The 23,771-nt window shown below is 44.3% G+C and overlaps 1 protein-coding gene across 1 annotated transcript; it reads left to right on the forward strand.

The window, feature by feature from the left end:
- The first annotated feature begins 1,055 nt into the window (after positions 1-1,055).
- Positions 1,056-23,556, forward strand: HEY2 (hes related family bHLH transcription factor with YRPW motif 2). Its single transcript, XM_030195515.1, has 5 exons — positions 1,056-1,144; positions 2,487-2,565; positions 2,651-2,734; positions 8,233-8,314; positions 21,703-23,556. The coding sequence occupies exons 1-5, from the start codon at positions 1,062-1,064 to the stop codon at positions 22,380-22,382; spliced, it is 1,008 nt and encodes a 335-aa protein (XP_030051375.1). The 5' UTR covers positions 1,056-1,061; the 3' UTR covers positions 22,383-23,556.
- Positions 23,557-23,771: the final 215 nt, after the last annotated feature.

The following is a 23,771-nucleotide window of genomic DNA, read 5'->3' on the forward strand; positions in this document are numbered from 1 at the left end:
ATACTATAGGACATAAAAGTTGTAGAGCTTGGCTTACTATGGGAGGAAGTTACCAATGTGGGCTTCTTTTAAGATGGGTTGTTTTACGACTAACTTGTGCTATTTTAGCACAGCTCCCATTTTATGCAGAGACCTACTTATAACCCATCTTAACAGGCAGCTCACCTTGATAACTTCTCCCCTAAAGTACAAAATTAATGAGGTAGAAGGACCAGCTAATACATGCAGCATCCTCTAAACCAACTTTTAAAGGATCCGTAAAGAAAGCAAAGAGAACATCCAATTATCAGAAGATGAAAAGGACATCGAAATTCAGCAGTATTAGTATGCGTATTCACTAAATAGTAAACATTTTGCATATTTTACAGCAGAAACTATTGTCCGCACTTTTACCATCTTTGCAAAGGCCATGCCAGGAGCTAGGCATAACGTGCAAGGAGCGAGGTTACAATTCCCCCCTCCTCCCCCGTACCATCGCTCAGACAATACACAATGGAAAAAAAAAAGAGGCCGGGGAGGGACTCCCCAGAGGAAGGCTGCTTTCACCAGGCAGTAGGGCACAAGCTTCGCCCGCCGCACCACACTGAAGGAAGGAAGGAAGGAAGGCGGGTGGGGGCGTGTGGTGTGACTCGTTAACTAATGACGGGCACCGAAGGATAACACAACTCGGCTTCAGACCAGACCAGTGAAATGCACACGTTCCCCTCCGTCGCCCTCTCTCTGGCCCCGGATTCGCCTCACACCACCTCCCCCTTTACCAGGTGCTTTCCCACGCTTCCACGCCTGCCCCGCGGAGATTCTGCTCCGGCACCCAGACACCGCCCCCAACCAATCAAAAAGCTCTGCGAGCAAAAAGGGGCGGTCCCGGCGTCTGCCATTGCCACACCCCTCCTCAGTGGGCGGAACTTTTTTTCGGGGCTCGCAGGGTTTACGGCTTAGGTTCGAGTGGGCGTGGTTTCACGCTGGGTGGGCGGGGGCGTGTTGGGGGGGGCGTTGCCCAGGCTCTAGAGGCAGGGCGGCGGCGTGGGAAAGGGTTGCGGCAGTGCGGGCTAAGCTCCGCCATGAAGCGCACCTGCGAGGACCTTGGCTCCGACAGTGACTTGGACGAGACCATCGATGTGGGCAGCGAGAACAACTACTCGGGGTGAGACCAGCGCGCGTTTTCTAGCGGGCTGTGGGAAGGGAAGGAATGGGGGTGCTTAGTGCCAAGTCCGCGGCGGCCGGTGTTGATTGTGGAAGTGGCAGCACAATGGATGGATGGATCGATCATGGACACAAGAGTCATTGGGGAGAGGGTCTGTGGGTTGAGAGCATCGATCCACACGCTTCTCTTTTCTTTTTTTTTTTGCCCTTCCCACAGTTAGTTCCCTGAACAGGGTGGTGTTTTTGGAGAGCAGAAAGCAAAAAGTCATTTTAAAGGACCTCTGACTGCTTTAGCCAAGAGGTTTGTGTCACTTGTCAGCGTTGGACAGTGTGACTCATTTCTTGTTCATGGGAATCTCTTCTGTATCTTCTTGTCGGCCCCGGTTTGCCAGAGGCACAGTCTGTCTGGTTTAAAATCAGACAGCACTAGTCCACGAATGAATGATGGCAAACTGGTTAACACTTCTCACTCAAGATATTTTGTACAAGGAAAGAGCCCTTTAATTATATTATTCCGTACAGTGAACTTCAGTGTTATCACAGTCTTAAATTTGAAAAACTGATTTCCCATGATAACTATCGGTGCACTGGCGTGAGTCTGTGTTTATTTATTTATTTATTTGGATTTTTGCTCACACTTTTTCAGTAGTAGCTCAAGGGATACTAGATTAGCCATTTAGTTTTCTCTGTTGAAAAAATAAATGCTTAGGTTGGTTCACATATTTTATTTTACGTGCCTTCAATTTGTGAACTCGGGGTTCTAGATGTCCTGTTTCCGTGACGGATTATTACTTAGATTGTTTCTGAAGTGAGTATAATGAAGGTTTGAATTGTAGTAGGTCAATTCTAGGTAGCTGCTATCAAAACTCGCCATTAAGACTCGGCCACGATTGGTATTAAAATTGCTTTCTGTTTATGGTTCACCGATAGTGCTGTTATTAATCAAAACCATTTGCCTTTTGCATTTCTTGATGTTTTTACTGGAAATATAAACAAAGTTAGTTTTAGAAAGTACAGTCAAGTTTAAAGTGGCACACGTGCCAGTAAAAGGTTGGTAACTGAAAGGTCTCCCCGACCACACGTTCTTGCTCTCTGCCAAACGTACACTGCCCCATACGCCAAAATAATGTGAGAAAAAGGCGAGGTGCAAACAGAAGACCGTAGGCAGGCAGTCCAGGGAAGAAAAATGAGTAAGATCAGCGTGCTGCTCTGATTTCTTTCCCCGCCTTTGAAAATGTCTGGGTTGATTTCTTGGCTAAATCTAGAGCAAGACTCGAGAGTAACTTTCTCCCCTTGGGGGGGGGGGCTGTACAGCACCTGATCTGCCTTCTCTCTCTCCCTAGGCAGAGCAGCGGCTCTATGATCCGATCCAGCTCCCCGACCACCAGCTCGCAGGTCCTGGCCCGGAAGAAGAGACGTGGGGTGAGTTGCCTTTCCCCAGCCAGCTCGTGCAGCTTCAGTGGCTGTGCCCGCCCCGGTTTTCATCACGGTCCCTTCTTCTTCACAGATCATAGAGAAGAGGCGCCGGGATCGCATCAATCACAGCCTGTCTGAGCTGAGGCGACTGGTGCCAACCGCCTTTGAGAAACAAGTAAGCTCCTCTCTCTTGCATTGCACGCCTCCCCTGCTTTAAACCCATTAAAACGTTATTGCATGCATCCTTGGCTGGCACGGAGTAGGCATTTCCAGAAACCAGCTTTGTTGTGGCAAAACTTTTGCAGACCTCTAATCCTTCTTGAAGTGGGGAGGGGGAAAAACATCCTTTCTATTCTTTTCTTTTCTCCCTTGGGGTTATTTTGGAGTCGTCCTGTTCCCTCTATATAAATTCCAGGAGTGGTTTGGTTAAAAGAAACAAAGCAAAAATAGAGGCAAACGGAGCATTTTACAGTTTCCTTTGTCATAATGTGCAGATTTCTGTGATTTAGGCTTAAGGATTATGTCCTAAATATTTTGCATGGAAGCTCTTTTGGAAATAGCCTGCCTGAGAGAGGGCTGTACAGACAGAGGACACTCAGTTTCAAGATGTTATCATCACAACCTGCTTGCTGTAAATGATAGACCTTAAGCTATGAAGTCATTTCTGAAATAGGCACAGAATAGCGGGGTTTGATGAGGAATTCAATTTTTGCACCCATGTTGGCTTATCACACGGGAGTCTAAGCTTTAATAAATTCACAAAATTTCAGCTGCTAGCTGATCAAGATATAATTAATAAAAGCTAAGCAACATATTAAATGGATGCACTTTTTATTTTTGAGTATAGAGGAGCTAAAAGTCTCATGTAGTTACATTAAAAAGAATTTTAAAAACGTTCTACCCTTTGGTCATATGTGGTGTCACAGCAGACCCTGTTCATTAAGCATTGCAGTGTGGTCTGGACAGGATTGTATTGACCAGAGACAAAACAAAACCAAGAGACAGGACTGTTTTGTCCCATTGTGATGTTTACTTGATGAAAGCCACAAACACAGAGAGACAATCCCACAAAGTGCTTTGGACATCTCCCAGCAGGATGCAGTTCTGAGCTGTTAGTCACTCTCCTTGAGAAAGCCTGTGTCTGTGGCCCAGCTTTCCATTGAGAAAAGGAGAGGCAGTTATACAGACTGGCAATGTATGGGGACATGGCCAGAGCAGGGACAACACCTCTACACCGCAGCCATGGAGTTTTAAAAACTCCGCGTCACTTTTGTTTAATGTTAGTCTTAGAACCAAGCCTTCAAATGATGATCATTTTTCTTGTTTTATTTGGGCTCTTAAAATTGGGTATCATACTTGTAAATGATGGCAGTTATGTCTATGTCTACTATATATACATACACAGATATGTGACCATCTCTGGGAAAACATGACTAACATCATTAGAAACAAAAAATGAGGTTTTAATTAATCTATTGGAGCAATCGATTTGTTACACAGCAAGAGGTTAGAAAATTGTAGACTAGATAACAAAGGGACCCTTTTACTAATGTGTTTTGCGGTAATATAATTCTTTCCACACACTAACCGTATGTTATATACATATATATATATTTGTATGTTTTGGGGTTTTTTTTTGGAGGGGTTGTGTCTTGGGCACAGAACGAGCATGGAAGTGTTACCAGCATTCACATTAACACGCGCTAACCCCTGGATTTTATCTATGGCTCCCAAATTTGAGCGCACTCGCAAGATGCACGCACAAATTAATTGAATAAGAAGCTTATAACATCAGTGACTGGGTGCTGACGGCCAATTATTTGAAGTTCATTGGCACCCATTGGAATTTGTGTACGCATCTGTTCTATAAGGCAGCCCCCTTAACTTCCATAGCGCATAACTCAAAAGAGGATGTAGTCATGGGAGGGGGCATGAGCATTCCAAAACAATTGGGCACGCTGACCCAGTAATCTATAACTGTGCACAACTTGGACACCGGCATTTATACCAGGCAGGCATAAGTCTTGGCACTTAAGCTTGGCTGCAGGAATCGGCATCCATGTTTGAGCACAATTTATAGAATCCGGCCCTGACTGGCTAACACTAAGTTAATGTGGGAGCACTTACCCCCTCCTCCCCCAGATTCTATATAGCGTGCCTAGAGATCCGTGCCCAAATCCATGCGTATTCTATAACAATACACAAAACTTAATTGGCTTAACAAGCTTGATAACAGCTCTTAACAAGCAATAATGAGCACTAATTAGAATTTACGCGCATTCTGCAATGCAGTTAGCCTAACTTCTAATGTGCGCAGGCAAAAAGGGGTATGATTATGGGTGGGGGAAATAGACATTTTATGGGCATTCCGAAATTTACATGCGTAGTTAGAGAATATGGCCTAGTATGCCTAAATCTGTGTGCCAGGAATTACGCCACATTTTCATTGGTATAAATGGATGTGCATAGTTTTAGGTGCTAGGATGCCAACTAAGCATATTCTGTATACTGCACCTAACATGAATACATGACAGACCTCATAGACTTACCAATAAGAAACAAAGTCAGATCATCAAGATCCTACCTAAACCTACACTACCCAAATTGCAAAGGACTGAAATACAAATCAACTTATGCAGCTGGCTTCTCTTACATAAGTGCACAACTATGGAATGGGCTCCCAAAAACTGTGAAAATAATCCATGACCATTTGATCTTCAGGAAATCACTAAAAGGCCTACCCCACATAACCCTCTTCACCTACCAACACAGCATGACTATGATCGAACAGGACATCACGCAATCTTCATCCATTCCGACCCTCCACTTATATCTCATATGATCACTATACAACTTTGTATTTGTTATCCACCGAATGGGCAAACGCCTTTGACGGTACTGTGTAAGCCACATTGATCCTGCAAATAGGTGGGAAAATGTGGGGTACAAACACAATAAATAAAATAAATAAATAATTCTAGGTGCCGCTTATAGAATACGCCTAGTCAGCACTGATTTCTGCGTCAATTTTTTTTTTAGGTGCCATATATACAATCTCCCCCTTAGTACCTCCAAAATAGGGTCTGTAAGTGCTCCTGCATTTTTTTTTTTTTTGCAAGTCCTGCTACGTAATAGAAAAATTAGTGTGTTACCTGCAAAAACATATAAATATTAAAAAGCCCTAAATACTGGCTCATTGAATCTGGGCTTAGTACTTGGGAACGTCCAATTAAAGCTAAATTTAAATGATCTCATAGCTAGGAGCCGACTCTGTTGGTGCTTCACCACCCCCAATATTGAGAAAATTCCTTGTACGTGTCCAAGGAAGGATTATTTCCACTGGGCTTAGCACCCCCAATAATTTTGAAAAGTTGGCTCCTGGGGGCCGAGCTCAGACTGCAGCTTCAGAGGTTGGAAACTACGACCAATGCCAGGCAAACTTCTACAGTCTGGGTCCCGGAAATGGCAAAAAAAGAGGCTGGAGTGGGCTTGAACAGCAGCTCCGCTAGTTGGGGAGTAGGTCCAGGGCCAGGCACACTTCTTCAGGCTGTGCCCCAAACTTGGTAGAGGGAGATAGAGATGTGGAGGCTCATTTTCAAAGCATATAAACTTGCAAAGTTACATCGGTTACTATACACGTAACGTTGTAAGTCTATGTGCTTTGAAAATGAGCACCTGATATACCAGTGTTTAATCATGAAGAAGGTGAACCCTGTGCAAAGTGCCAGATTCAACTCTGGCCACCTTCTTGGGCAAGACTGGATGGAGTGTGCAAATCTTTAGTATTTACTATGTAAAGATGCACTAATGCCAGATTCTAACGCCCTTTAGTAAAAGGGCTGCTAAGTATGGAACTCATTAACTCAGTTTTGATATTTTGGACCCATGACACAAAAATCAGCCAGTCTCAACATTTTGGATCCGCAACATTACTCATGATTTTCCCCAGAAATGGTAACATACTTACCAGAGTTGCAGAACTGATCTGTATTAAAAGTTTGGTACCCATTGCCTGATCTGATTTCTAATTCTGTTGGGAGACCGTGTAATCGTTTCATATTAACTGCTTCTTTTGCTGATTTTCTGAAAAGTGGCATTCTACTCACATTTCAAGAAACGTTGGACAATATGCAGCCAGCTTTATCAGTCTGGTGAATGGAACATGTCCACCTCTGGTTACAACCCTGCTTCTTAAGCCGACCCTGGAGTACTCCATTGTATGCGAATCTTCTACACATATACACTGTGGATATTACAAAATCCAGGCTGGCTAGGAGGTACTTCAGGGTCAGCTTGAGAAAAATTGGTTTAGAATGTTGCATTTCCTAAAAAAGAAGTTAGGGAAAGGTGCTGGGCTTTTATTTTGGGAAAGGGAGACAGGACAGTTCCCATGTTACTGACCCATCCCTAATGCAGCAGTATCAAGTTAACTACTCAGCCTATCAGGTGGCCTGGGTCTTGACTCTGTTGCTTTCAGCCCCCACCCCATTCTAGATTCATTTTTAAAGCTCTTCTCTGAGGGGTTTGATTCCATGTTCCTGCTGTCCGTACGGAGTTCGTATCAGTATTAGTATAACAGTCTATGGGGACTGGCAAAACAGGAGGCATTTTACACATGTTAAATATTCAAACTCTCCATTCAGGATGAAACAAAGAGCAAGGAGAATTTTAATGGCTGTATGTATAACTCAACTGAAACATGTTTAAAGAAACAGTACAGGGAACATTTTTTAAAAATTTGTCCCCTGGATTTCTTTGTAATATGGCTGGCATGGATATCTAGATTGGCACAGGGTACCTCCTCTCCCCTCAGGTTTCTTATTTCTTCACTTTCACATGTGGTGTGAACCAGAAACCTTTCTCCGCTCTTCTCTCACTTTTTTTTTCAACCCCCACCTCTCGCCACTACCACAGGGATCAGTCCTTAAACCATCCAGTTCACCAGGACACATGTGTTCTGCTTTGCCACAAATATGTGGGAGGGGTTTGGACTGATCTCCACACAAATCACTCACAGAACCATGCTGGGGAGTGTTACGTGAGTTGGGGATGACAAGAGGTAGCGGTTTTCACTTCCGATGCTGAGGGTTGCAAATGGTTTGGGTTTTCAGGATATCCCTAATAAATGTGCACCCTCAATCTGGAGTGTCATTTAATGTCCTGTTATGATCAATTAATAATCTTTTGACTAATGATAACAGTTCTAAGAATTTAACAACTGCTTTCTAAATATAAGCAAAACAAATTTATTCAATTATTCAACTTTAAATCAAGTGCATAATACTAGTAACCATACATAACTGTGCACGAGATTATATTTACATGCACACTATCATGCTGTGTGCAAATCTATCTCATGAATATTTATTAGGAATATCCTGAAAACCAGGCTCATATGTGGCCCTTAGGGACCAGAAGCGAATATCCACTGCCTTACTCGTACCTGCTGTGTGTTGCATAAACTTAACAACAGGAAATGTTACTAAACTTCAAAGAACTAAAACGCACTTAAAACAAAGGGCCACCAGTGACTGAAGGAATGAGGCTGAGAATGTTAAGAGAGCTGTGGGAACTGGAAACCATTAGCCTAGAATGAATGGGGCTTGGGAAGGGCAGCAAATTAGAGCCTGCAGCCCTTGTGGGACTGTTACAGTTTATGCCTTTGTCTCCCAGGGATCTGCAAAATTAGAAAAAGCAGAGATATTGCAAATGACAGTGGATCATCTGAAGATGCTCCAGGCAACGGGAGGAAAAGGTAAGACACACTCGCTGTTTTTCTCTCTCTCTCTCTCTCTCTGTCCTTTTAATGCTGGGGAGAGATTTCAGCAAACAGGCCTCCGACCCTGTGCTAGGCAGCGCCATATTAAAGGAGTGGGAAATCCATGCTAATAGCAGGCTTGAACTCGTGGGAAAGAGCCACTGGCACAAAATAAGCACTTGACCCTGGGCTTGTGTTTGCTTTTATAACACTGTGGGAGTGAAGATTTCATGTGCTGACAGTCCAAGCTGTGGATTTGTTTGAGGTTACCAGTTTCCAGTACAAGACAGAGAGACAGCCCCGAGACTAGTGCAGGGAGACAAAACAAACAGACAAACATAAGCAGGAAGGGTGGACTGCCTACATGCTGCAGCAAACCTGACTTCCTGTCTGGGACTCTCAGAAGGAGAAGGAGAACCTGCCACTCGCTTATGTGTTTCCTCTGCTCTTAAAGCTGCAGGAATTCCCTTTTGCTGTGCTATTCACACTGGCAGAGAGTAGGAGGTTAAGTGGCTCTTTTAGTTAGGGCACCGAGACACTTAAGAACAGCCACAGACTGAGACAATCATTGATTGCAAGTTGTTGGCAGGTCATGGTGCTTCTGGCTGCTGCTGTGGTGGGACATTGCGCTGAGGGTCATAGATTTGGATGTGTTTGGAGCACAGCTAATCAGTGGTTCAGAGCTGGATGCCAAGAGAGGTGCATGAGCTGCTGTCTCACTCTAGGAGCCAGCATTTATTCTCAGCTTTCCAACCCATGCCTAAATGAAATCAGAGGCACGGCATAATCTGGTTACTGGGTCAGCTCTATTAATGTACACTTTACTGCAGGTAGAAGGCACAGTATTGGTTTTCGGGTTTGGTTGATCATCAGCTCCCTCTTTGTAGCCTGAATTTTTTTTTTTTTTTTTTTACTTCTAGGCAGAATATTCATGCTTACGCTTTTTGAAAAGCTCCTCTATCAATTTTAACTGTGCTGATTTAATTATAGTACCCCCTCCTACAGGTCTGGTAGAAAACGAACGGTTGTAATAAACAGAGGATGCAGTCATCAGAGATGCAGACAGATCAGTTGGGAGGAGATACTGTAACATAGATCAGCTGAGGGTGCCATGTCCAAAACCTGTGATCAAGGTGATAAATGGAAAGGAGAATTGTCATGCTTAGGTGACATCCAACAACTACCATATCCCGTCCAGCCCTTTTAAGTGAGTCCCTCCCTTCTAGTGAAACATTGGCATTTTTCAATGAGATTCTAGTTTCTCTACCTACAGCTTTTTTCTGGATTCACTAGAATGAATGCACTCCCCAGCAGCACCCGATCTGTTTCCAGTGTATTGGGATAGGTATATGGTAGAGATAGCCCAGGTAACAAGGCTTTGTCAGCCCTGATGGCAGATAGGTGTATATCATGTACAGAAATATATTAAGGCAAAAACCAGAGGAGACCTATGAGCAAGACCCAAAAAAGGAAGCTAGAGAGCCCAGAAAGAGAGGTGCGTTGTGGATTCTATTCGGTACTGGCCATCTAATGGGGAAAAAAAAGAAAAAACACTATTAAGAGGGTAATATTAACACTGACCAAAATTCTGGTTGTAAATGGTGGATGACCGGTGCTGAGGAAGGAAGCAATATGGTAGATATATCTGTGTAGGTTTGTCTATGAGGAAGGAACTGATAGCAGAATTGTCACGCTGTGCTTCCAAGTTATTTACAACTTATCATACCTAGCTGAAGAAAACGAGCAAGACCAGTATCTCCTTATAGCTCAGTGGTTTTATAACCTTTACTTTTGCTCCCACAGCTAATCATGCGTTCTGGATATCCACAAGGAATGTGCATGAGATGTTTCCATGCACTACGTCTATTATACAGAGATTTATCTAATGCTTACTTGGTGTGGATATCATAAACACCCAGTTAGCTGTTGGATTCTCGGGCAGGTTTGGGAACTATTGCTGTAGCTCGTCAGGTCAGGTCTGCAGCTTACTAAGGAGAATAATTTCATTTGTAATAAGGAGATGCTTAAGCCATAGTTTTGTCTGTGTATGCTTTTCTGGGCCAGTTTGGTAGTATCCTGGGTGCTGATGGAGAATTCTGGCTTTTCTCGATGGGGAAGAGCCCTGGCCATTGCTCAGTAGTGACACCTAGTGACTGGGGTGTATCAAGCTATGTGTGGTCACACAAGGCACAGGGGTGGCATGGATGGCAAAATTGTGCCCTAGCTATTGTCTCCCATGATTGTCCATGTCACAGTGGGCAGGGTGGGAGCTCTGAGGATGCTTTTCTGGATTGGGACTCTCTGATCCCTACCCAAGAACAGTCACTTTATCAGTTAGACTGGAGGAGGTTGTAGAATAGGAGAAAAATCCCTGGGTATTTACTACTACTACTACTACAAATCACTTCTATAGCGCTACCAGTCATACGCAGCACTTTACAATTGAACATGAAGAAAGACAGTCCCTGCTCAAAAGAGCTTACAATCTAAATCAGGACAAACAGACAGGATCAATAAGGATAAGGGAAGGACAGACAGAAGGACACAAGGATAAGATAAAAGTGACAAGTCAGGAGTCGAAAGTATTTGTGAATGAAGGTTCAGGGCTCCATAGCCCAATAGCATCTGGGTCTGCTTGAGCTGGAAGAAGCCCAAAAAAGAGTAGGAGAAAAGTGCTGGACAAAAAAAATCTCAGAGGCAAGAGATGGGAGAGCCTTGAGACAGGAGCAGAGGATTGCAAGACAGTTGCAAAGGGAGGAGAACGTCAGTGTCCCCAACCCACATCTCCAAGTCCTGGTGTTTTAGCTGCCATAAAAATAATTTTGAGCAAAAGTCCTGCTGTCTTGGATCAAATCTTGGAAACAGTAGCAATGGTAGTTAAGTAGTGAGAGTCAGACTGTATACTGAAGCACCCTTCCTGGGCGAGGAGTTCCAGGAGCAGTGAAATGTGTGTAAGCTGGCAACCACTGCTTAAGGAAGATAGCTTGGAATTAAGATGCAGGGATTCCTTTTCTCAGGAAGCAGCCTCCCCGCATTATTAGTAACCAAAATCACTCCCCTGTCCCTGCTCTGCAGGTTGAGTTACCTTACACATGGGAACTCACTCTTTTCATTTAAGGCTTTTCTCCCCTCCCCCTCCTTCCAAATAGAAGGCATGGCAGGACAAGTGTTTTCAGTTTGCTGCTAAGTAACACAGCCTGTCATAAAAGCTTTATAAAGTTACTAAGCAGATGATACTCAAGTACAGGGTTGTTCTTTTGCTGTTAAGCCCCTGGACTGTCAAGGCAACTATTTGAAAGGCTTTCTTGTAAATGGAGCCAGGATGCTTTAATCTACAGGCTGTTCTTCCTGCCTTTATGCGTGTAGTTTTTTTTATTTATTGTGGTGTTGATATTTAAAATAATTTCAGCGGGCAGAAGAGGTTTCTGCCCTGTTAAATCAGGCTGGCCCTAGAGTAGATATTCAGGGGTACTTAACTGGACAGTAATACTGAATATCTGCTCTACCCAGTGCCGTAGCGAGGGCGGCTGACACCCGGGTCGGTTCGCCACAGCGCACCCCCCCCCCCCCCGGCGCGCGAGCCCCCCCCCCCCCAGAGCGTATTCTTACCAAAGAGGGCAGGCGGGAGGCCACTCCGCCCCGAGTGCACGTCGCTGGGAGCTACGCCGGCTCCGCTGGTTCCCTGCTCTCTCTGCCCCAGAACAGGAAGTAACCTGTTCTGGGGCAGAGAAAGAAGTGAACCAGTGAAGTCGACACCCCCCCAGCGGCGTGCACCCGTGGCGGACAGCCCCACCGCCCCCCCTTCCTACGCCACTGGCTCTACCTGCCATGGCATTTGGGCAATAATGGATCAATGAGATTAAACTAAAATATACTTTTATTAAAATTGCCTGATATGGCCACGTTTCACTAATGACAGGCTGATTCAGGGGCAGCAACTAAAGAGAAAATTAAAAATCACAGAGAAGGCCATCAAAAATTATAAAGGGGTTGGGACGACTTCCCTGTGAGGAAAGGCTAAAGCGACTAGGGCTCTTCAGCTTGGAGAAAAGACAACTGAGGATAGAGGTCTATAAAATACTGAATGGAGTGGAATGGGTAGATGTAAATCACTTGTTTACGCTTTCCAAAAATAATAGGATTAGTGGGCACGCAATGAAACTACTAAGTAGTAAATGTAAAACAAATCAGAGAAAATATTTCTTCACTCAACATGTAATTAAACTTTGGAATTCATTGCCAGAGAATGTGATGAAAGCAGTTAGCTTAGCAGGGTTTGGAAAGGTTTGAATAATTTCCTAAAAGATAAGTCCATAAACCATCCACTGCTTATTTCTAGGATAAGCAGCTTAAAATCTGGTTTTAGTCTTTTGGAATCTTGCTGGTACTTGTGACCTGGATTGGCCACTGTTAGAAACAGGATACTGAGCTTGATGGACCTTTTGGTCTGTCCCAGTATGGCAACGCTTATCTTCTTATGTTCTTACTGAAGGCAAAGAATGCTGGCACTAGCCATGGCCCTTCTTCCAGTGAATATTCACTAAGGAGAAGTGTGATTTTTAAACTCCCCTTTAGTTGCTGCCCCTGAAGCAGTCTGCCATTGGCAAAATGTGGCCACATCGGGCAATTTTAATAAAAGTATATCTTAATTTAATCTCTTCAGACTACATTCTGTGGATCATGACTGCCTCTCTTGTGTTGTCAATATTTTGTCAATGCCAGAACGGTTTTCAGGCAGAGTCAGGGCATAAAGTTTCAGTGTTGGCACCCAGATAGAATTAGGCATGTGTGGACTGGGTATAGCACTGGATATCGGCTGTATCCGGCTCCATTAAACACCTGGATATTCTGTGCCAATGCCTGAATAGCATTGAATATGCGAGTCTAATCTAGTCATCGGCAGTCGACATTCTAAAAAATGCTGTTTGGAAAAAGTTGTAAACATTACAAAATATAGCAGCACGCTTAATATTTAGGGCCCTGTTTACTAAGCTGTGCTGTAGACTAGAGGAAAGAAGGGACAGGGGAGATATGTTACAGACGTTTAAAGACTTGAAAGGTATTAATATAGAAACCAATCTCTTCCAGAGAAGGGGAATGATAAAACTAGAGGACATGAGCTGAGGCAGCAGGATGGTAGACTTAGGAGTAATGTCAGGAAATTCTTTTTCATGGAGAGGGTGGTCGATGCCTGGAATGCCCTCCTGAGGGTGGTAGTAGAGACAAAAACAGTGACGGAATTCGAAAAGGCGTGGGATGAACACAGAGGAACTCTATTTAGAAAATAGATGGTAGAAAACAAAAATAAATTTAACAAAAAATCTTAAATGGCTGCAAGGGATGGATGTGTGAGTGACACTTGGATGGCTACTCCAGCTGTGAAGAATTAAGGTTGGTGCCAGGCACTCTTTGTAGGTCTGTGTCTGTATATGGCAATCTGGTTTAGGATAAGCTGGAAAGGGCTTCAAAGGCAATTTCAATAGCTAGAACCAAGGACAGTGCTGGGCAGACTTTTATGGTCTGGGTCCCTCAAATGACAAGATGGATTTGGATAGGCTGGAGTGGGTTTTGATAACTCCGGTAGGTGGAACATAATGATAGAGCTGGGTGGACTTCTACAGTCTACGTCCCAAAAACGCCAAAGAAAGTATATAATATCACATTCATGGTTGATTTACTCATGGATTGATAATGAATGTGACTGTTAGGCAGACTGGATGGACCGTTCAGGTCTTTATCTGCTGCCACTTACTATGTTACAAAGTTTCTGAGACGAATAACACATTATACATTATTTAGAAAGTTGTTTAAAACTTTCTTATTTCAAAAATTTGTTATGGATCGATGAACTGAATATATTTTGGTAATATATTGTGATCATCCTGGGAATGTCTAGTGTTTTATTTTTAACCACACTGCACTCATGAAGCTTGTGTAGGATGTAATTATCTGATGTAATGAATATTATAAACCGCTTTCTCAGCTTTTGTCATAAAAAACACCCAAAGTGGAATACAAAACTAGTAAAAAAAATAACTAAAAATTTAAAAAATAACATAAAACCATCCAACAATTACAGCATTATAAAACAAGTAAGTAAAGAAAACAATGTGCACAATACCTTAGAGAAGAAAACATATTGGTAATAATAATTAACCAGATACAAGATCCACAACCAAACAGTGTAATCGGCACATCAGTATTTCACCATATGAAGAGCATGTAATACCTGATCCATCAACCACCCCATCAATTTCAAGCCAAGCCCCAAACATCAATCCACAGCAGCCTTCAGCCTCAAGGGCAATCAAATTTCCATGCACACATAAGCTACAAAAAACTCACTGAGCACAACATCAGACACAAAGAAAGTTGCATGCAAGGGTTAGTAATTAAGACAAAGGAGAAATCCATGTCTTCCTATGAAAGGAAAGCTAATTTTACTCCTCGAGAATCTCCAAAGATAAAACGTTCCAAAACTGAGAAACTATCACAGAGAAAGCCCTCACTCTCAAGCAAGCCCTCCAAATCTCCCAAGCAGTCAGAACATGCAGTAAGGCCTGTTGACTTAGGGCCCTGTTTACTAAGCCGCGTTATAGGCACGTTAGTGTTTTTAACGTGCCTTAACCATGTATGTGCCTACACTATCCCTATAGGCACCTACACGGTTAGTGTGCAGTCTAATTGTAGGTACATTAAAAATGCTAAAGTGCCTTAGAGGAGCATTTTCGAAAGAAACGTCTAAGTCGGAATTTCGACATTTTACAAAGACATCCAAATTTGGAGGCGGGAAGAAGGTCATTTTTGAAAAAAGAAGGACGTCAATCTTTCGTTTTGAAAATACCAAGGACGTCCTGTGATTTGGACATCTTTGTGATTTGGACGTCCTTTTTTTTTTTTTTTGTCCATTTTCAAACAAAAAACGTCCAAATGCAAGACATTCAAAACAGAGGAGGAGTGGCTTAATGGTTAGTGCAGCAGCCTTTGATCCTGGCAACATGGGTTCAGTTCCCACTGCTGCTCCTTGTGTCTTTGGGCAAGTCAAATGCACAAGGAGCATTTTTGGATATGACATCTAAGTCTGAATTTGGACGTTTTTTGTAAAACTTCCAAAATCAGAACAGGAAAGGTCATTTTCTACAAAAAAAAAAATCTCTCTTTTCCTTTTGAAAGCGCTGTTTGGAAAAATGTTTTGTGATTTGGGGGAGTAAGGGGAGGTGATCCCCGAGTCCCTCCAGTGGTCATCTGGTCATTTGGGGCATCTCTTGTGTGGAATAGAGGAGTAGCCTAGTGGCTAGTACAGCAGATTTTGATTCTGGGGAAGTGGGTTCAATTCCCACTACAGCTAGTCACTATAAAAACAGGTCTAGCTCAAAACATCTAAGTTTTAGTCTTGGACGTCTTTGTTTTGTTCCATTATTGCTGAAAGACGTCCCTGTCTTAGGAATGCCCAAGTCCCGCCTTGAGCACACCCCCTTGAGATTTGGACGGACTTCAGAGAAAGACATCCAAAAAGAGGTTTTGATAATACTGATTTGGACATTTCTGTGAGATAGATGTCCAGATGCTGACTTATTTCACTTTTTGGACATCTATCTCTTTTGAAAATGAGCCTGTTAGTAAACAGAGGCCTTAGTCTCAACTGGCACGAAGGAGCATACCACTTCAATTTATTTTTCAAATATATCAGACTGTTTTACTCATGATCCTAAAAGTTGGTGTGAAAAGTTTAAATGTTGCACAGAAAGTAATTGGCAGCCAGTATATGTGGAGGGGCATAATCGAATGCAAACACCTATCTCCATGGGCATTTATCTCCGAGAACGGGTCCGTGAAGGGGCGGACCGAACCGTATTTTCGAAAAAATGGACGTTTTTGAGCTGGGCGTTTGTTTTGTTTAGCGATAATGGAAACAAAAAACGTCCTAATCCGAGCTATTTGGTCATGGGAGGGGCCAGTATTCGTAGTACACTGGCCCTCCTGATGTCAGGACACCAGCTGGGCACCCTAAGTCAGTGCAGTGGACTTCAGAAAAAGCTCCCAAATGCATACCTCCCTTACCACGGGTGCTGAGCACCCAACACCCCTCCCCCAAAACCCACTACCCACAAATGTACAACACTACCATAGCTCTTAGGGGTGAAGGGGGCACCTACATGTGGGTACAGTGGCTTGCCAAAAGGCACTACCATGTTAACCCCTGTTGCTACGCTTTAATGTGTAATTTACTGCAGATCCCCATTTTATACAAAGGGACCTATTTACAAATAAATAGATAGGCTGCAAGTAGTCTAGAATGCAGTGGCTCGGATTATGCTGGGCCACTTGACAATTCAGCCCTTGCCACACTATCCAGCTTATAATCGAAAGAGAAAAACGCCTATATTTCGACCCAAATCGGGAGATGGCGTGTTTCTGGCAAAGGCGCCCAAATCGGTATAATCGAAAGCCGATTTGGGCGTTTCCAACTGTACTCCATCGCGGAAACGAATAAAGTTGACCAGGGCATGTCGGAGGCGTGGTGGAGGCGGGACTGGGGTGTGGTTATCAGCCGAGGAGAGATGGGCGTCTTTAGTTGACAATCGAAAAAATATTTTGGGTCACTTTTTTTGGACCCTTTTTTTTCACGAACAAGTCCCAAAAAAGTGCCCCAACTGCCCAGATGACCACTGGAGAGAATCGGGGATGACCTCCCCTCCCACCAAAAAAACCCCACTTTAAAAACTTTTTTTCCAGCCTCTATGCCAGCCTCAAATGCCGTACCCACCTCCATGACAGCAGAATGTGTTCTATCCTCTGACAGCCTTTCCCTGGCTCTGATGTGGCTCTCGGGTGCACTACAGGGTCACATCAGCATTGCATTGTGGTGGGTGTAGGGTATTGGGCTCCGTGATTTCATTAGCATGTCTTACAGTCTCATGATGTTGGTAGTTGGTAGGCTGTTCTCCCATGGTGCTTTTCCCCCTGCCTACTGGGTCAGAGTGTGTCCAGTTTTGTTTCCGGTAGTTCATGAGGTAGTGGCCATTTTTTGTAAGCCAGTTTTAGATCCCTTTCACGTGTTAGCCACGTTACAGAACTTAGTTCTTCCCTTGAATGTGGCTGAAAGAGGGCATTGTACAGCATTCTGCCAGCTCTGACCTACTGCTAATTTCGGTACCAGGGAGACTCGTTTCCAGTGGGGCACAACCTCTGATCTGCAGTTAACTGTGAGTAAGCATGCTTATTCCAATAAAGGACGTTTTCGGAGAGATTAGTCTTCAGGTGTAAACTGGTGTGCCAATGTTATACAGCAGTAACAAGTCCTAGAGGCCTGCGTGTATGCAGGTCCCTGGAGCACTTTTAGTGGGTACCGCAGTGCACTTCAGCCAGGTGGACCCAGGCCCATCCCCCCCTACCTGTAACACTTGTGCTGGTAATAATCCGAGCCACTGCATTCTAGACTACTTGCAGCCTATCTATTTATTTGTAAATAGGTCCCTTTGTATAAAATGGGGATCTGCAGTAAATTACACATTAAAGCGTAGCAACAGGGGTTAACATGGTAGTGCCTTTTGGTAAGACTAACCCTATGTATGAACTACTCAGAAAGAACTTAAGGTCCCAAAGGAATGAAGGCTACTTTCAGCTCTCAATGTAAACTCCCCAGCGGCTGCATAAAAATATGAAATGAGGAGACAATGGCGAGCCTTGTGGCATGCCACAGTCAATGCTCATAGCTGCTGACAAAGATGTCTTACCACAGAAAAGCACGCTGCAGAATTTCACAACCCCCACAGTTCACAGCAAGTAGTATCATAATGTTCTCTGGTTTCTAAAGAGCTGAAACACTGATGTTCTTAATTTCCACTCTGGTGCCTGCTTGTACAAACACAGCTGTAGCATATTGTGCTACCAAAGCCTGTCCTTTTAAATTAATCAAGCAAGCTCCTGTCCAGCAGCACCGAGAGAGTGACCAGCCTGCTGCATTCTACTCCCCGGAACCTTCCACTCCTTAGAATAGGTCTCCCCAGCTCTGCTCTGCTTTTATTTCTGTGAAAGGCCTTAGTATTTCATGAAGGATTGTGCCAGTAAGCTCTGATAGGCTTATAGTTAGGGCTGGTTAAAGGGTATTGGGTATTGGGTACCTAGGGCAAGCTTTCAGCCTTATGGCCCCATTCATACTTTCAGGCCCCTAATTTGCCTCTCACCTGAGACATCATGCTTTTAAATATTACATGCACACACATGGAGGAGTGGTCTAGTGGTTAGTGTGGTGGATTTTGGTCCTGGGGAACTGGGTTCAATTCCCATTGTAGGCACAGGCAGGTCCTTGTGACTCTGGGCAATTAATCCTTCATTGCCCCAGGTACAAATAAGTACCTGTATGTAATGAGTAGGAAAGTGTGGGGTACAAATGTAACAAAAAAAATAATAATGAGGGCATCTTCCATAAGCCCTTTACCCAAATATACGAGCATTTGAAAATTAACCATCCTTCCTGTGGGTAACAGTATGCATTTATGGTTCCTTGAGTTTGTGGGGCTGTCAGGATCTATTGTTTTGCTTTCACTGCAGCTGCTCTTTGCTGCCCTAGGTGACTGCCTAAGTATTTATTTATTGAAACATTTATAACCCGCACAGTTCACAGTGTTCTAGGCGTCTTATGAATAAACATGCATAATAAAAAGCAATAACAAAACAAACATAAACACAAATTATTTCAACATCTCCGGATAAGCATTGACCATCCCAACTCTTTAGTAAAATTATTCATCACCATATTTCTCCAAAATCAAAATAAATCATGTTATACAGCCACTGAAAAAAAAACTTAGGGCTTTTTTTGCAAGGCCGCACTAGTGATTCCTCTGCAGCAAATGAGAGGAAGCCCATTCAATTCCTACAGGCTTCCTTTCATTTACCGCTTAAGAATCGTTAGCACGGCTTTGTAAAAGAAGCCCTTAATCCCCATATACTTAACAAAATAGTAAGATCTTTAGCTCTCGTTTAAATTGATTTACAGATGTTATGGATCTTATATTCTCTGGCAAATCATTCCATAGTTTCAGCCCCCAAACCTTAAAAGTTGACATCGATATTCGTCCAATTTATTAACTTTGAATGAGGGCGCATCCAAAAGATTTGCGTTAGACTCTTGTCAAGATCTTATTTAGTTTTCCACTATCCTAATCCTAGAAGGATCGTGTAATGGAGTACCTGGCAGAAGAAAGGAGGTGTTGATGCTCCTATACAAGTCACTGGTGAGGCTTGGGTTCAGTTGATACATTCTCAAAGTTGACGCAAGGCTCTAACAGGTTGATACATTCTCAAAGTTGATGCAGTCAAAGGTGAAACCCAATTATGTCGCTTAAAAACTGAAGGAAAAGCCAACAAGAGTCCACACTCCGCGCAAAGCAAGCAAGCAAAGACAACAGTGAAGTAGATGAGAAAGGCTGGAAATCTTTTATTAGCAGTTCTTCAATCTGACTTGACATGGACCGTGTTTCGGCGACAGGACCTGCATCAGAAGTCTATGATTGTCACACAAAAAATATAGGTCTAGATCCATACCAAATGAATCAAACACCTTCCTGGTAGAGTAGTCAATTTCAAGTATCAACAGCTGCGAATCCAGCTTGTAATCAACAATTGTATCTAATGATTCTCCCACCAAACACGGAAGATACAATACTGTTTCTAGTTCTTCATTTTCTGTGTGACAATCACAGACTCCTGGCGCAGGCCCTGGCACCTTGAAAACTAACAAGAATTTTAAAAACAATTTTCTGTTTATTAGGAAGCCAATGAAGAGTTTTCAATATTGGAGAAATATGCAATATAACTGGACTTAGGCCAGTCCTCAACACGGCTAGGCAGGGAGGAATAGTGGACAGCAGCAGTCACTTTAGATTTTACTTTGCTGTGGTACCGTGCCAGGCTTATAAAGGCTCCAATTGTTCCCCTCTAGTTTCCATAAAGTGAGTGGTGGTAAGTCACTGGCTTGATCCATATTTCTGCATCATAGCACAGGCAGAACAAGGAGCTGTGGATGGGGAACTGCTCCAAAGAAAATAAATTCTGGTCCGTGTTCATCGATATTCCAACGTTTCACTGGAACAGTGGAAAATGGCCAGGCACATTGGAGATACCAAGTTCTGAGGAAGAAGGATTTCTCCTAAGGGCCAGATGCACTAAACTTAACGAGCCAGCAACGTGGTTTTTAAACCAGTTCTAGCCAGTCTAGCGAGCAAGTAGTAAAACAAGACATGCACAAAAGGGTTCTCCCAGCCATTTTCTTGTCATGGTAGCTGCTAACGAAAACGGAATGCAAATGAGCTAATTAGTATTATAATGCAAGGCAGATGCACAGCCGTTTTCCGACCCCATGCACCGTGGAAAACCTAACGGGAGGTCTGCACCTCTCGTTGGGTCTGCTGTAAGCGGGACCCACGCAGGGGAGGACGGCCATCGCAAAAATCGGAAGAAAAAAAACGTCCAAGTGCTCGTCAGGGACGTCCTTTCAAGTGCCTAACACTTGGACATCCTTCACTCAAAAAAAAAAGTACGTCCCTGATGAACACTTGGACGTTTTTTTCTTCAGATTTTGTGATGGGCGTCCTTCTCTTGGACGTGTTTTTCTTATGACTAAGGTGCCCAAACTGAAATGACCACCGCCGGAGAGAATTGGGAATCAGGACATGCAAGGACATCCAAATCAAAACTATTTGGATGTCCCTTTCGATTATGCCCCTCCAGGTCTCTCTCAGCCAATCACAGCGTGTTTAGCTGTCACTGGTGTCAGCTAAATGCGCTGTGATTGGCTGAGAGAGACCTGGAGGGGCATAATCGAAAGGAACGTCCAAATAGTTTTGATTTGGGCGTACTTCCACATCCCGATCCCCAATTCTCTCTCCCGCTCTCTCCCTCTGCTGCACAAAATGCCCGGCAATTTATTGACGGCTATTATACATGCAGCTTGTCTGTGTGTACGAAGCCGTCTTTGGCATGCGCAGAGCAGCCAGCATAACGCTTGGCTGCTCTGCGCATGCTCAGCTGGCCGACTGGCTTCCCCTCCTTAGGAAGGAAATCGCGTGCAAATGAGCTAACAGCGAGCAGCTCATTTGCATGCGATTTCCTTCATGCATGCCCGTTTTTTACAGATTCACTAAGGGATCGGTAAGGGAAGGGCTCTTTCCGTGGAGTTAGTGCATCTGGCTGTAAGTGTCTGCTCCATCCCCAGTAAATGGAGGAACATGCAAACACATGGGCTCTTTTGCATGATGCTGATTGTAATGCAGATATGTTCCGATTCTCAGGCCTGAAGAGTATTAATGGAGGCATCAGAATAATTGCTTTAGCTCTTACATGACATGCAGTGATGTACTTGTTTTTCCTCCCCACTGCAGGGTACTTTGATGCTCACTCCTTGGCGATGGATTTCCTGAGCATTGGTTTTCGGGAGTGCCTGACAGAGGTTGCTAGGTATCTGAGCTCAGTAGAAGGCCTGGATTCCTCAGACCCTCTGCGGGTGCGGCTTGTCTCCCACCTTAGCACCTGCGCCTCCCAGAGGGAAGCAGTAGCCATGACGTCCTCCCTGGCACACCCTCCACACTCGCTACATCCCCAGCACTGGACAGCTGCCTTCCACCACCTGCCTGCAGCCCTGTTACAGCAGAGCAGACTCTCTTCATCTGAAAGCGCCCCCTGCAGACTCTCTGTGGCTTCGGAGATGCCACCAGCACATGCCTCCACCTTGCTCACTGCCACCTTCGCCCATGCTGACTCAGCCCTCCGTGTACCCTCGGCTGGCAGTGTGGCCCCCTGTGTCCCTCCACTTTCTGCCTCCCTGCTCTCACTCTCTGCCACTGTGCATGCAGCTGCCACTGCTGCTCAGAATTTTCCACTCGCCCTGACTGGTGCCTTTCCTGTTCTGCCTCCAGCCGCAGCTGCAGCAATGGCAGCTTCGGCCACAGCAGCCCTCAGCCCACAGCTTGCTGTGTCAGCAGCTTCTAGTCCTCGACAAGGCAGTAGTACTGGGAGCAGCAAACCATACCGGCCCTGGGGGACTGAAGTGGGGGCTTTCTAGGACTGGATTGGGTATTTGTTCCCAGCCGCTTTCCACCGGACTTCTCACGGCAGGGATGGGCACCTTCTGTTTCCAAAACTGAGATCAATATTCACGTCCATCCAACCAGCCTTAATAGAACCTGGGGATTGGCATGGGAGAAGTAATGCCCCTCCAGGGTGGGCTTATGGAACTATGAACACCAACAGTTATTACTTTTGTCCCAGCACCGGCATAACCTACAAGTTCACCTGGATACAGATGTTGACTAAAGGGATCTCTGCAATTGATTTATTCACAAAGAGGTGACTGTGTGGGCTTGAGCACACAATGCCCTGCAAAAGACCTTCTCCACCCAATGTCTGCCCCCAAAGAAAAGTGGGACATCACAGGGAGATGGATTCTGTGGTTCTAGTAAGTCTTCCCAGCTGATAACCCCATCAGTATGGTTTGCCTGCAGTAGTTTGGTGTCAATGCACAGAGCTGCCAACTGCCAACCTCATCCCATTGGTGCCTGGATTAAGAAATGTCCAAGCAGCTCTTCCTCCACCTGCGGACAGCTCTCTCTTTTGGGGCTTTCAGATCTCAGTTCTGACATGTCTGTTTGTGCTCGTTTCTGGTACAGGCGCTTTCTCCCACCATGAGAGTACCAGAAGCCGCAAGATTTCTAGCCACTATTTGTGGTCTTTAAGGCAGCTCTTCTGGCAGCCTGCGTTGGACATATCTACTCTCTTGGCCTCACTTTTTGCCACTGGAGAGTTAATGTTGATTTTACTGGTTTCACAAAGCTTGATTGGAAACACAGAAGGCAATTGTCACTTTGTGACACAGGTTTTCTCCCTAACCAAAATGAATGTAGTAAATAGGCCCTGAGGAACCACTCTCCAATACCCAGGCCACTCCTCCTCCCAAAGATACCAATTCCCCAATGTGTGGAAACTGTATGTAAAGACTTCATTGGGCTTGTTTTGGGGGAGTTTTTTAAGACGGAGGGTGTATTTTGTATGAAGACACAGCGTGTATTATGCATTCAGTTATCTCTGCTGTGTGGAGAAAGCAATACATCATAGGAGAATGTGAAACATTATGCAAACTACCATACCTTAACTATTTGTTTTAAAAATGCTGTGTGTAGGCCTCGGTCTCTCCCTGTGTGCATTATTATGACTTAATAACCTTTTCTATGCAAAAGTCTTTTACTTATCACTAATTAAAGGAAATTCATTTGTGACTGTTTTCTTTCTTCAGGTAAGGAGTTGCAGGTGTTTTTGTTTTTCAGGCCTAAATAGACTTTGCTGAGAAAAGTCCTAACCTCTTTGCATCACCCCTGTCTTACCTCCTGGGGGTTCTGGGAGCAGTCACGTGGCTGTCAGCTCTGCCGGTTCCCTGCCCCGGAACATGAAGTAAGGC

The sequence above is a fragment of the Microcaecilia unicolor genome, chromosome 3 (genome assembly GCF_901765095.1).
Source record: "Microcaecilia unicolor chromosome 3, aMicUni1.1, whole genome shotgun sequence".
Lineage (NCBI taxonomy): Eukaryota > Metazoa > Chordata > Amphibia > Gymnophiona > Siphonopidae > Microcaecilia > Microcaecilia unicolor.